General features: G+C 45.8%; 2 protein-coding genes across 7 annotated transcripts in view; one reads left to right on the plus strand and one right to left on the minus strand.

Annotated features, from left to right (window-relative positions):
* Positions 1 to 2,368, minus strand: part of DNAI7 (dynein axonemal intermediate chain 7) — a 29,520-nt gene extending 27,152 nt beyond the window's left edge. For 2 of the 5 annotated variants that reach the window (XM_083402028.1, XM_083402025.1), the window contains exons 1-2: positions 2,257 to 2,368; positions 1,598 to 1,615 (exon numbers count right to left, since the gene is read on the minus strand). In XM_083402028.1, coding sequence (XP_083258154.1) covers positions 1,598 to 1,615; positions 2,257 to 2,259 — 21 coding nt within the window. In that variant the 5' untranslated portion in view covers positions 2,260 to 2,368. Of the gene's footprint in view, positions 1 to 1,593; positions 1,616 to 2,256 lie in introns of all 5 variants that reach the window. The other 3 variants (XM_083402027.1, XM_083402029.1, XM_083402026.1) reach the window with 3 other exon arrangements.
* A 2,232-nt stretch (positions 2,369 to 4,600) lies between these two features.
* On the plus strand, positions 4,601 to 14,151 carry ETFRF1 (electron transfer flavoprotein regulatory factor 1). Of its 2 annotated transcripts, none has more exons than XM_083402550.1 (3): positions 4,601 to 4,716; positions 13,650 to 13,734; positions 13,842 to 14,151. In XM_083402550.1, the coding sequence occupies exons 2-3, from the start codon at positions 13,675 to 13,677 to the stop codon at positions 14,055 to 14,057; spliced, it is 276 nt and encodes a 91-aa protein (XP_083258676.1). In that variant the 5' UTR covers positions 4,601 to 4,716; positions 13,650 to 13,674; the 3' UTR covers positions 14,058 to 14,151. The 2 variants fall into 2 exon arrangements, with proteins under 2 accessions (XP_083258676.1, XP_083258677.1); XM_083402551.1 differs by having other exon boundaries at positions 4,662 to 4,725.
* The last annotated feature ends 207 nt before the right edge of the window (positions 14,152 to 14,358 follow it).

A 14,358-nucleotide genomic window follows, 5' to 3' on the forward strand; every position in this document is an offset into this window, starting at 1 on the left:
TGAAAACCATCTATTTAACAAGCTTTACTGAACAAAATAGGAGGAATTTATTAGGAAAAGGAGGCAGCGGTTTCCCTGTCCATTACCGAAACACACATGTCTAGTTACAGAGTTGGTTTGTACATGGCACAGAGCCAAAATAAGGCTTTCGTGCGGACAAACGAGGCTGCGGACAAAGGGAGATCACTGCTGCTTTGCTGCTGCTCTAGTTCCTGGTGCTGCTCTTCTGCTGTTTAGGAAGCTACGATTTGCCTTAGTATACCATCCAAACCAAGGCTTGTGGTTTGTCGCATTCCAGACAAGCCATGAGCTGTAACCAAGGTTTGTTCTATGGTTTACAGCAGGGGTCAGCAAACTTTTTCAGCAGGGGGCCAGTCCACTGTCCCTCAGCCGGACTATTTTTTTTTTATGGGGGGGGGGGAATGAATGAATTCCTATACCCCACAAATAACCCAGAGATGCATTTTAAATAAAAGGACACATTCTACTCATGTAAAAACACGCTGATTCCTGGACCGTCCGCGGGCTGGATTTAGAAGGCATTTGGGCTGGATCCAGCCCCCGGTCCTTAGTTTGCCTAACCATGGTTTACAGGTTTGCCTACCCATGGTTTACAGGTTTGCCTGGAGGAGTGAAGCCAAACCAGGGCTTAGCTCACAGCAGTGCAGGATGAAGAAGACTGGAAGCAGGACTGCAGCAGAACAATCTCCATTACGAGCATAGCAGTTGACACATATAGATATAGAATGTCAGGATGAATTCCAGTGAAACAATGTGGAGTGTCTAAGACCCAGAGCTTCTGCATATCTCTCCTAGCTAGGAGCGGCGGGTGGTTTGGATGGAGGACCTAACATTAGCAGTTTGGATGAAAAGCAAAGACTGTATTGCATTGGGAGCTATAGCTCAGTCAGTAGAGCATGAGACTCTTAATCTCAGGGTCATGGGTCCGAGCCCCACATTGGGCAAAAGATTGCAGGGGTTTGGACAATATGACCCTTGTGGTCCCATCCAACTGTACAAGTCTGTGCTTCTGTGATTCTAGGCCAAGTATTTAGGGACAGGGTGACCAGTTAAGGTAGTTGGCAATGAACCTTTTAAAAAAATGCTAATTATAACCAAGGGAGGGAGAACATCCCATAAGTCCCAGCCAGCATGGCCAACTATCATGTAAAGCCAGCCTCTCTCAACCTGATGCCTTCCAGATGTTTTGGACTCTAATTCCCATCAGCCCCAGCCAGTGCAGCCACTCTTCAGGGATGATGGGAATTGTAGTTCATCAACACTTGGAGGGCACCAGCTTGGGGAAAGCTGATATAAATAATTGCCACCTTATAAATAATAACCACAACCTTTAACCAAACAGTTCTTGAACTGAAATATATTATTCACTAACAATATATATCTTATTGATTCTGCCAAGTGACCGTACAAGCAGCGTTTAATATAATTTCTTGCAGAAAAGCAGGATACAAACTTGAAATAATATTAAGCATACAATATCAATACTTGGCATCTGGGCTGTTGTAACTATATGCAGTTGTGTCAATAATACGCAGCTGATCTACTAGACTACCTACCTAACTAGCAACCTACCTACCTTTTTCTTTTTTGGACCCTAAACGTTGCAAGGCAAAAGAAGAGAGAAAGTCAGAAGAAAGCAGGTATCATAAACAAATAGTCAAAACTGGAAATATATATACATATATACTGTGGGGGGTGGCAGCTAGGGTTGCCCTATGTCTGGAATTTCCTGGACATAGCAGAGATTTGGCTGCTGGAAACAATGTCTGGTTGGAAATCGCTGAAATGTCTGGGGAAATGGACATTTGTCAGCCCATGTCGGAAGGCGAATTTCCTTAAACATTGCTCAAAAAGCTCAACAACTTTTGTGTCCAGATTTTCACAACCCTATCAGTAGCAGCAGGGCTGCCCCAGGTTTAAACGAATTACATTTTTGCTACTTCTGAAGAATTTAAAGCATGCATAATTATGTGTTTTGCAGAAAATAAAACATACTGAAGCCAATTTGTCAAAAGGATTCTTTAAAGCATTTTGCAAAGGGCAGATGAGGAGGAGATGGAAATTGCACTAAGGTTTCCACATGTTTATTTGACTCGCACCTAATTTGGGTATGCAGATTTATGCTAATGACACAACCCACTCCTCCCCCCCCCCAATTTTGATGTGGGTGCAAGCGGGGTGGAAATGGGTCTTTGCAAACCAATGGGGCTGCCTCTGCCCCCTTCCCCCTCTCACCATCTCGCCTCCTCCCTCTGCTGGCCCAGAACGGGTGGCTGGAAAGTTGTTTACAGCCCCTCCCCTCTGTTTCCCAGGCAACGAGCCCCGCCCACGAGCCCTTGGCTCCGCCCTCCGCTTGCAGCCTATTGAAATCTCTCCAGAGAGGAAATTCTCCCAAGGGGCTAAGGCGCAAAACTGTCACATACTTCCGGTTCGAAAGTGCATAAAGAAACCCCCTCCCAAAAAAGGGCAACCAATCCTCATAAATACCATAGAATGGTTGGACTACAATTCCCATCACCCCTAGCTAGCAAGGCCAGAGCTCAGGGATGATGGGAGTTGTAGTCCAACAACATCTGGGGACCCCACAGGTTGAGAAGCACTGGTCTAAAAAGATCTGGGATTCCTCCAAGTGCCATGTTTTTCTGCTTGCCCCGCAAGGGAGGCTTCTAAATGGAATCCGGAAGTGTGGCTCCCACTCTACCTCTTGAACTTTTCTACCTATCGCTATGATTTAAACCGCTTGCTCTGAGTCTAAGCAGCAAAAGCCCTTTTGTCTACAGTTCAGATTTCGGGTTATTTTTGAAGCCTTTACTAATTCCCTCCTGTCAATAAAGACACAATGCAGAAGATCAGAACTCCCCCCGCAGCCCCGTTGCAATAGTTTAGCAACACCCAAAGCGTGCATATTGGGAAGTAAGTCCCACTGAACTCAGCGGGGCTTACTTCTGAGTAAACATGCACTGGCTGCACTGTGTGGAGCCACTCTGCCACAAACCGCTTAGAAGGCTGAGTAGATGCTGTCTGCAAGGCTTTTTTTTAAAAAAGAAAGCCCCTTACATATTTATTTATTGCAGTTTTAGCCCAAGGAGCTCAAGGTGGTGAGCAGACTTCTCCAACCCATTTTAGTATAATATAATAATATATTTTTTTATTTATACCCCGCCCATCTGGCTGGGTTTCCCCAGCCACTCTGGGCAGCTTCCAACAGAATATTAAAATACAGTAATGCATCAAACATTAAAAGCTTCCCTAAACAGGGCAGCCTTCAGATGTCTTCTAAAAGTCTGGTAGTTCTTTTTCTCTTTGACATCTGATGGCAGGGCATTCCACAGGGCAGGCGCCACTACCGAGAAGGCCCTCTGCCTGGTTCCTTGTAACTTGGCTTCTCACAGTGAGGGAACTGCCAGAAGGCCCTAGGAGCTGGACCTCAGTGTCTGGGCAGAACGATGGGGGTGGAGGTGCTCCTTCAGGTTTACTAGGCCAAGGCTATTTTATTCTCATATAGCAACCATGTAAAATAGGTTAGGCTGAGAGTCAGGTGAGTATGGCAAGCTGTTCCCAGCGGGATCCGGCTGGTGCCACCAAGAACAGCCATTATTATTATTATTATTATTATTATTACTCCACTCATCTGACTGGGTTCCCACATTGGAGGGGATGGACTAGATGGCCCCTGGAGGTTCCTCCCAATAATTCTATTATTCTATTTTATGTTTTTAAATCTTTGTAAATTGCGTAGGACTTTCCCCCCCTAAATATGAGGCAAATGGTTGAATGGTTTCTTTAAATATTAAGGTTCATTATCGTTTCACAAGATGTGTATCTCTTTAAAGGCCAGAGTAAATATCATGACCTAGTTTTACAGCTGTGAAGTGGTATAGCAGGTGCTGTTAAACTGTGTTAATTTAAGCTGTGTCAGCAATTGAGTATAGTATATAAAGAGCAGCATGTACCTCTCTCAGTACCCTGGTGAATGGGTCGTACTTATAGATGCAGTGTATTTTAACGTAAGAGGAGGGTTTTTTTGTAATTAAAGCAAAAAAAATTTTTTTTGCATTTCTTCATTGTTTCCTGAACGTGTTTTCTCCCCAGTGCAATTAATCTGCTAAATACGCATCACCTCCCAATAATTCTATTATTCTATTTTATGTTTTTAAATCTTTGTAAGTTGCGTAGACTTTTTTTTTTACATATCAGGCGACTAATGATAATATTCATAAATCATATTAAATACTACCCACTAGGAGGACAAACATTTGGATATTTGATACACATTTGTTTTGTGATTCATTTTTCCCCCATTATGAAACAGCAAAGTTGAAAATGCTGGTTAAGGAATTTAATAATTCTCAAAGCTGGAGTCCCCCCCCCCCCCAGTGTATGAGAAATGAGGCATGGCTATAAGAAGTTAGATTCCCATATGTTAGAACATTTAAACACACTGAACTGAGTGGAACCTCCTTCTGTGGGGAGAAAAGAAGTGACACTGCAGAAATCAGCGTGTGCTACTCTACACCTTTCATACCTCTACGCTGCCCAGCACCTTGCGGGCAATCCCGCGCAGCCGCACTAGGAGGCTCCGAGCCCACAACCAACCCCCGCCGCCTCTTGAAACTCCCGCGCAGGCGCAGTAGTCGTTTGCTACGCCCCGCCTCTCCAACAGCTGGGCAGGCTAGCAAGCCATGGGCTGCGAAGGTAAATACAGTGTACATAATGATTTCCCCACCCAAAGCTTCTGTATTGGGAGGGAGTCGGGATTTGGGCTGCCTGCTTTGTAAAAGTTGTGGGGAGAGAAGAAAGTGGGGAAGTTTCCACCTTGACCAAAAAAAATAGGTTCCTGTACCTTTAAGAGTTTTTAAGACTGAAATGAGGCTGCATTTTAATGTTTTAATGTTGTATTTTAATCTTGTTTTTTAAGCTGCATTTTAATCAATTGTTTTTATATTTGGTGTTAGCCGCCCTGAGCCCAGTCTTGGCTGTGGAGGGCGGGGTATAAGTAAATTTATTATTATTATTATTATTATTATTATTATTATTATTTATTATTATTGGGGTGGGAGGTGGACTGCTTGTCTTGCAAAAATGAGAAAAGCTGCGCTTGCAAAAATTCTCCCCCTTTAACTCTATTTTGTACCTTTAAGATATATATTTTTGGTGGGGGGAGTAGCTTTCCTCGCAAGAATGAGAAGAGCTGCGCTTGCAAAAATTCTCCCCTTTTAACCCTCTTTCGACTGTTCCTGCAAACTTGCAAACTTGAGGGACTGCTCTCCTTGAAACTGCTGCTTTCACAGAAGCAACAAGCAGGTGGCTGTTTGCTTTCTTTCCCCCCAGGCCAAGTTATCTCGAGGCAGTATAGGATTTTTATTTTATTTTTCATCCAGGCCCATTTGATCCTCATAACTACCCTTTGAGGTAGGTGGGTGGAACTGGCAGCTGGCCCAAGGTCACCCAGAGAGCTTCACGGCAGAGCAGGGAAGCGAAGCTGGTTCTTCCGGGGCTTAGTTCAACACTCTGAACATTGCACAACAATAGTTATTAGTTCCCATGCCAGGAAAAACCTTCAGGCGTTGACTTCTGCAGATCAAAACTCTTGGAGAAAGGCAGAGGAGAGGATTTATGCTGTGTTGTCCCCACTCAGAACCAACCAGTTGGAAACTCTGTGTATTCATATTGCATTACAAGTTGGTGTTTTTGCTTCAGATGAGCTACAGGCAGTGCTTTTTTTTCCTCAAAAAAAATGTTTAGAGGTACTCTCATTTTCCTACTCATATTGAAATACTGCCCCTCAATGAGGCCAAAGGTGAGGGGAGCTGAGGGGTCTCAAAACACCCAGTGAGTTAGGGACTTCCCCTGCATGCGAAGACAGGCCCAGGAGGATTGAGTGAACGAGACCAATAGTGGGTCCAATGGTCCAGAAAGCAGTTCTGCCCATTCTGTAGAGGGGAGTTAGGGGCAGATGGGGCTCGTGTACCTGGGAAGGTAGGCCATCTCACTGAAGGAAAACTGATCCTAGATCTCCACTGCCTTCTGGGATATCTTCAGGACGATGCCTTATGAGGAACGGCTAAGGGAGCTGGGCATGTTTAGCCTGGAGAAGAGGAGGTTAAGGGTGATATGATAGCCATATTCAAATATATAAAAGGATGTCACATAGAGGAGGGAGAAAGGTTGTTTTCTGCTGCTCCAGAGAAGCGGACACGGAGCAATGGATCCAAACTACAAGAAAGAAGATTCCACCTAAACATTAGGAAGAACTTCCTGACAGTAAGAGCTGTTCGACAGTGGAATTTGCTGCCAAGGAGTGTGGTGGAGTCTCCTTCTTTGGAGGTCTTTAAGCAGAGGCTTGACAACCATATGTCAGGAGTGCTCTGATGGTGTTTCCTGCTTGGCAGGGGGTTGGACTCGATGGCCCTTGTGGTCTCTTCCAACTCTATGATTCTAGGACAGGAAAAGACCCTACGCAAATCCGGAGCAGGGTCCCTAAGACAGTTGGATGGTGCCTTGTATGCCTTCTTCTGGCAACTCCTGCAGCCAAGCTGGTGCCAAATGTCTTTCCTTGCTTTCCTCTGGACCACATCAGCAAGGCCGAGAAGGGGGTCTTGTCGTCTGGGCATCCCAGGACCTCCACACACACTGCCCAGGCTTGCCCCCAGAGGAGGTCACTTAGGTGCTGTTAATGCCGCATTTGACCCCCAGAGGCAACACTCTGTTGGGTTGAATAAACGACAGACGACGTGGTGGGATATCATATCCGGGAGGCATCTCGTAGCAGGAGGCTAGGAGTGTCCCTTTTATTGTATTATTGGGCTCAATTGCCCCATCCATGGTGACTGCTGATTGGATGCAGCCAACAGCGTGAATAACGTGGGTACAACGTTCAGGCATTGCACATGTTACATACATAGAACATACGCATCAGAGAGAGAGAGCACAGAACATCACAACCAGAGATAACTACCTAAGATAGATAGCGGTGTCTTACGCAGGGATTATATAGAGTGCACTTAACATTCTTCTAGTCTGTGGTAATAAACATGGGAAGTTTATAGTTAGATTAGGGGGTCATGACATCAGCTAAGCTTAGGGATCTTTCCGTGCCAGGGACGGGCACGGAAGGCACAGAGTGAGGCACTTTTCACTTACGCAGTGTCTCTGAGATATACCAGGGAACAGGGAGACACAGACCAGCAAAGGGTGGGGGGGAAAGAATCCCGTTTTAGGCATACACACAGGGATCCAGAAAACCCACTCTACATCTCCCCCTTTCTTTTATTATATAGAAGGTATTTGTTTCACTAGTGGAGGTAAGATAGAAAAACCAAAAGTATTTCGGGATACGTGGTTTGCCGACGCCTGCCCAAAATAAGTTTGCTTCTATTTACCCCCAAGAGTTACGGTTGTTGTTGCCACTTAGTAAGGTGGGCGGCAATGAGTTTTTGTGGAGGTAGAGGGGGGGAGAAGAGTTGAGTGCAGAGACGTATGAGACTAGGAATGCATTGAATGAAGCAGCATAACAGAATTAAAATGCATATAATAACAATAGCGTATTGAAAGAGTTTGCGAAGCCAGTCTAAGTTCGGCAGCCAGTTGGTGAGCCACTGGGTAAGTGAATCCCAGAGGCTGGAGAATCCAACGTCCTGTTTAATGTGGTGAGTGAGGTTTTGCAGGTGAGAGATTTGATTTCTGACGGCCTTAGAATTGTCAGAAATATTGAAACAGCACATCGCATCCACTTGTTCACAGCCATAATGATGAAGCATAAGGAGGTAGTCGATGGCTGCGCGATTTTGCAGCAGTCCGTGTTGTATCTCGCTCTGTTCTGTATTTAGCAGGTGGAGAGCGTTTGAGGTGAAATTAATAATTTTCGCTGCAGAACAGGCCAGTGCATTAATGTTCTGGCTGTTCCGTACCGCCAAGCCTGGAACACCTAGAAGGGATACGGCTAGAGAAATATATTCAGATCTGCTGGGAAGAGAAACAGAATCATCACAATCATTAGTCAATTCAACAGAGCGGCGATGTCTAGGGCGGGATAGATGTTGTTTCTTTGGTAAAATGATGGACAACCGACTCAAGCAGCAGGGAGTTCCATGGGTAATGTTTGCTGGAATGTAATTGAATGTGTAACCTGGGCAGGACCAGAACCATCCTGCAGGCAACTCAGTGTATTTATATACATAGGAAATATTTACATAAGAAGAGCAGTTAAAGTTATCCTTGCTCATTCTTACACAGTTATTCTTAGTGCAGTTCACCATACGTGCGCATGTCATGTTATATGTCGCAACGTACGGGGTTAATAGGTCCACGGCCATGGTGGGGCGCTTGCGCACCTGAGTACCCCAAGTGGAGTAAGCGGAGTAGCCAAGAGTGCGAAGGGAATCATTTTTTGGTAGGGAAGAGTAAAACCAAGTGTCATTTTGTATATCAGATGGGTCATGGCACACAGGGATAAGGCAAGAGCCAAGAATTTCACCCACAGATACCTGCTGTGATAAACAAAAGGAAGAAACATTGAGGGTTCTTGCAAAGGATTCCCATACATTCGATGTTGTTGTTGTTGCACCGCCAATGGGGGCGGTGGCTGAGAGGGGAAAAAGGGAGAGGCAGAAAATGAGAACAAACATGGAATTCATATTAAGGCAGGAGATAAGGCAGAGAAGCACGTTATCGGGGGTTGATTCTAGCTTTTTGTCCTTCATGAGTTGTTCAGCTTGAGAGGAGAGTGATTTGATTTGGCCTGGGCAGGCCACACTGCAAAGGCCCCATAGGTTCAATGATTTCATTAATTTTCCTTAAATCCTGTAAAAATCTCCATTTCCCACTCTTCTTTTTTATGACGAAGACGGGGGAATTGTAGGGGCTATTAGAAGGTTCAATGTGATCAGCTTGTAGCTGTTCATTAACCAAATGCTGTAAGGCAAGCAACTTTTCTCCAGTTAGTGGCCATTGTTCTACCCACACGGGGGCAGTAGACTTCCAGGTAAGTGGAAGTGAAAATTTACTCATTTAATTGAATGGTAGCGTCTAATTGTTGCAAAAGGTCTCTGCCCCACAGATTCAGATGAATATTCAAAATGCACGGTTGAATATGAGCAATAATAGCAGAGCTATTGGGCAGAGAGACAGGCAGCCAGTGTACACTCTTTGCGGAGGTTTGAGTGCCTCCTACACCCCACACAGCGGAAGAGGACTCGAGGGGCCACGTAGGGTCCCAGCAACTGGTGGAAATGACAGAAACGTCTGCTCCTGTGTCAATCAAACCTTCCAGAATTTTACCATTGATTTTATACTTACGAAGAAGTTTCTGCTTATTGATTCTCTCTACAACCGCTAAAAGCTGTGGAGAAAAAGAAGAGAGCTGGTGCAAATTACTATCCATCATTGAAACAGAGGGGTGGGCTGGGAGCATCACCAAATGCGCCCAAGTGTCACCCTTTTTCAGCTGCATGGGCATGTGGCTCCAAAGTTGAACCATGACAGTGCCCACATAATCTGGGGCTAATACTGCTGGGATAACCATGATGCCTTCCTTGGACGCAGAAAGCTTGGGTAAAATAATACCTGCGACCTTAGATGGAAGGGGGCCCGCCAATTGGGTGGGCATAAGCACAACTTCACCAGGTAAAACAGTCTCTTTGTCTTCCTGATTGATTAAGTCAATGGTGAAGTCAGAGGATTTTTCTTTAGAAAATTTTGCAATAGTAGTATCAGATGGTGTAGCTTTAGAAAAGCTTTCTGCAGCAGAAACTAAAGACAGTGGGCTCTCTAATTCTCCTGGCCCGAGAGCAGGGCCTCCTGGGAGTTTCCCGAACTCCTGCATTGGTTTGCCCAATGGTAGCCTTTTCCACACTTAGGGCATTTTTTGGAAGGTCTAGCCTTGTTGTTAGTATCAGCATTTTTGTGGGCCCCCCCGCCAGGGGCCCTGCATTGTTTAGCAAAATGGCCTGGGCGTTTGCAGTTAAAGCAATTGCCTGTGGGCCTGTTATTAGATTGAAGCGCAGTAGCAAGCAGGGACATAGCATGGCTTTGGCTACCTACTTCTGAACAAGCTTTAATCATATCAGCCAGATCATATTTAAAGCGGCGTATAACGGACTGCAAGGCAGTTTTGCAGTCTGTGTTTGCATTTTCAAAAGCCAATTTTTTAGTTAGTTCATTTTGAGCCGTGGTGTTATCAATCTGCCTGGTGATTGCTTCTTTCAAGCGATCTATGAATTGATGGTAAGGCTCTGAATGCTGTTGTTTTATGTTCACAAAGGACGACATGGGCTGGCCTGAGACAGGGATCTTTTTGAAGGCACGTAGCACGCAGGTGGCAGTGCGACTGAAATGTACATTTGTCAGCGCAGCCTGCACCGTTATGGTCTCATAAGTGCCAGCGCCGAAAAGTTGGTTGGCTGTATGGTTAGCCATAGACATAGCACTATGCTTAAATTCACTTTCAAAAACCACATACTGAGCTGGAGTTAAAAGCATACGCATCAGATCCTTCCAATCCTGAGGTAGCATAGTATAAGAGGTTGATATTGCCTCCAACATTCCTAGCACATAGGAAGATTTCAGCCCAGAATCAGCAACTGCCCGCCTTAAATCTCTTATTACAGAATAAGGCAAGTGCTCATGGAGGATTCCGTTAGTAGTGTGGGTAATTGGAAAAGCAGATGGCAAATCTCCTGGCCAATTTGTTTGTTCTTCTAAAGAGAGATCACCTTGTTGCCGTGCCTGCGAGACAGCTGCACGCACGGCTCCTATGGGGGCAGGAGCATTTCCAGGCGAGAAAGGGAGAGGAGGGGGGGGAGGAGGAGGAGGGGGAGGAAGGGAAAGCATGGAAGGAGGAGGAGGAGGGGGGGAAAGCATGGAAGGAGGAGGAGGAGGGGGGGAAAGCATGGAAGGAGGAGGAGGAGGGGGGGGAGGGAGAGCGGATGGGGTGCCTTCATGCTGAGGCGAAAGGGGGGGTTGGAATTGAGTTTGCTGGGGCGTTTGGCCGGCCGGGGGGGGTGCAAGGGGGGGAGGTAAGCAGTTTGGATATGGGGGGGGATTGTCTGCTGTGGTCGAAATGGCAGGGGCTGTCGGAGATGCCTGACAGTCCTGATACAGGTCCAGACCCAAATCTGGGTCTAGTCCTAAATCGGAGACAGCCTCCATGCATTTTTTCCAAGTGAGCAAACAATGAATCGGAGCCCTGGGTTCTTTAAAAAGGGAGGACCCGATCTTCTGCCACGTTGCTGGTTCCAGAGATCCAGTCTCTGCTAACCAAGAACATCTGCAGGACACTTCACATATTAATTTTTCAACATCTTTTAAACTAATATGAACACCCACCACTCTCTGCTTGACTAAGTAATGCAGTTCTTTGGCATGCTCTCTCTGCAACTTTGTCAAATTCTTCCCCATTGTACTCACGATTTGTTAGCGCGCTTCGAGTGAGGAGATGGATCACGTCGGGGTCACCAGATGTTGGGTTGAATAAACGACAGACGACGTGGTGGGATATCATATCCGGGAGGCATCTCGTAGCAGGAGGCTAGGAGTGTCCCTTTTATTGTATTATTGGGCTCAATTGCCCCATCCATGGTGACTGCTGATTGGATGCAGCCAACAGCGTGAATAACGTGGGTACAACGTTCAGGCATTGCACATGTTACATACATAGAACATACGCATCAGAGAGAGAGAGCACAGAACATCACAACCAGAGATAACTACCTAAGATAGATAGCGGTGTCTTACGCAGGGATTATATAGAGTGCACTTAACATTCTTCTAGTCTGTGGTAATAAACATGGGAAGTTTATAGTTAGATTAGGGGGTCATGACATCAGCTAAGCTTAGGGATCTTTCCGTGCCAGGGACGGGCACGGAAGGCACAGAGTGAGGCACTTTTCACTTACGCAGTGTCTCTGAGATATACCAGGGAACAGGGAGACACAGACCAGCAAAGGGTGGGGGGGAAAGAATCCCGTTTTAGGCATACACACAGGGATCCAGAAAACCCACTCTACAACACTCCATTGTCTCTCCAGACAGATGGATGCCAACCAACCGCAAAGCAGGGCCCATACTTCAGAACAGGGATGGAGAATCTCTGCAGCTGCCCAGATGTTGTTGTTGTTGTTTAGTCATTTAGTCGTGTCCGACTCTTCGTGACCCCATGGACCAGAGTACGCCAGGCATGCCTGTCTTCCACTGCCTCCCGCAGTTTGGTCAGATTCATGTTTGTAGCTTCGAGACCACTGTCTAACCATTTCGTCCTCTGTCGTCCCCTTCTCCTTGTGCCCTCCATCTTTCCCAACATCAGGGTCTTTTCCAGGGAGTCCTCTCTTCTCATGAGGTGGCCAAAGTAAATCCCATCAGTACCACCCAGCACAACCAGTGGTCAGGGATGGTGGCAGTTGTAATCCACAGCTGCAGGATCCATATCCCTGCTTCAAAATGTGAGAACAGAATCCCGGACTAGATTGGCTTTTGGTCCGATCTATCTTACATCAATATGTTAACTGTTTCAGAGTATTTTGATATTTCCATATATCTAAATTAATGGTTCTTATTAGCCTGAGTAGCACCGAGTTAAAAACAAAAGAGGAATGTAAATGGGTAAAATTGATGGTAATTGCAGCCAGACAGGTTATAGCGAGTAATTGGAAAAATGCGGAAGAGTTAGGGGTGAACCAATGGAGGGGAAAAATAAATAATTGAATAATATTATAATTTTAGAATATCTAACTGTGAAGATACACAGAATGAAAGGGTTTAAGGTCAGTGAGAAAGAGGAGGATTGGTTAGAGAAGATACTGAATTATTTGGGTTGGTTTGAACAATTCTGGGCAATTAAAATGTTAAAAGTTAAATAAACCTTGTGGAGCGAGGAGTGTTAATGTATATAGAATTGTACATATGGTTGATTTGAATATGTTATTATTGATTATGTATATTCAATGTATCAGCTGCCTGGGGGGGTTTCAATGTTTGGGCTTTGGTTGTTGGTAAAAAATAAAGAAAAGAAAAACTGTTTCAGAGTATAATAATGGTGGTTGCATTAGGGCCTGCACAATATATTTTGCAAGTGCAAGGAAGACACCCATTGCTCTGGCTCTACTGTTACTAGGGGCTTGTGGAAGTGGAAGGGCTGTGGAGTGAGTGGGTTTCTGCAGTTGGCTAGGTAAAGGGACCCCTGACCATTAGGTCCAGTCGTGACCGACTCTGGGGTTGTGGAGCTCATCTCGCTTTATTGGCCGAGGGAGCCGGCGTACAGCTTCTGGGTCATGTGGCCAGCATGACTAAGCCGCTTCTGGTGAACCAGAGCAGCGCACGGAAACGCCGTTTACCTTCCCGCCGGAGTGGTACCTATTTATCTACTTGCACTTTGACGTGCTTTCGAACTGCAAGGTGGGCAGGAGCTGGGACCGAGCAACGGGAGCTCACCCCGTCACAGGGATTCAAAGTCCTAGGCTCTGTGGTTTAACCCACAGCGCCACCCGCATCCCTCTGCAGTTGGCTAGATGGCCCCTAAAACTGAAGGAAATCAATCAAATCCTGTCAAGCAGTTTGCCCGCATCCAAAGCAACAGTAACTGTACCTTAGTCAGGCTTCATTATGCAGCTAATCTCCGAATGATTGTTCTTCAGGTAGATGCCAGTGCACATGAGTTAAATGCGTGAACTGAACATGACCAATCCGCTAAGATACGAAGTGCTGAACCTTTACAAAAATGTAAGTCCTGAGGAGTGGAAGCCAGATGCAAACAAAACGCTTTGCCCGTGTTCTGCCCCCCGTGTGACGCTCAACTTTTTTGTTTTTTTGCATTGTGTGCTTTGAAGCTGCTGTACCTCGGAAAGGAATACCCCAAAGGGGCGGACTACTTTCGGACCCGGCTGAAGGCGGCGTTCTTGAAGAACAAGGACGTGAAGGAGCCCGAGAAAATCAAAGAACTCCTCGCCCGAGGGGAGTTTGTCATGAAAGAGCTGGAGGCCTTATACTTCCTCAGGAAATACCGAGCTCTGAAGCAGCGTTACTACGAAGAGGATGGCAAATGATGTGCATTGCGGTTCGAAACGCTTGCCCAAGCCATAGGTTAGAGTGGAGGGGAACCAATCTACAATTAAAAAAAAAGTATAGATTGCCTATTGACCGAAGGTAATGTGTTTTTTTGTTTTAAGTTGAAGTTCAGCAATGCTTGCTGTGGTTCTTTTTTCGCAGCCGGCTGTGGGGGAGGAACACAAATCCACATTTGCGGCCGCCGAGACCATATAACACCGGTCTCGAAAGACCTACATTGGCTCCCAGTACGTTTCCGAGCACAATTCAAAGTGTTGGTGTTGACCTTTAAAGCCCTCA

This window comes from Podarcis tiliguerta (genome assembly GCF_965153285.1).
Source record: "Podarcis tiliguerta genome assembly, chromosome: 10".
Taxonomy (NCBI): domain Eukaryota; kingdom Metazoa; phylum Chordata; class Lepidosauria; order Squamata; family Lacertidae; genus Podarcis; species Podarcis tiliguerta.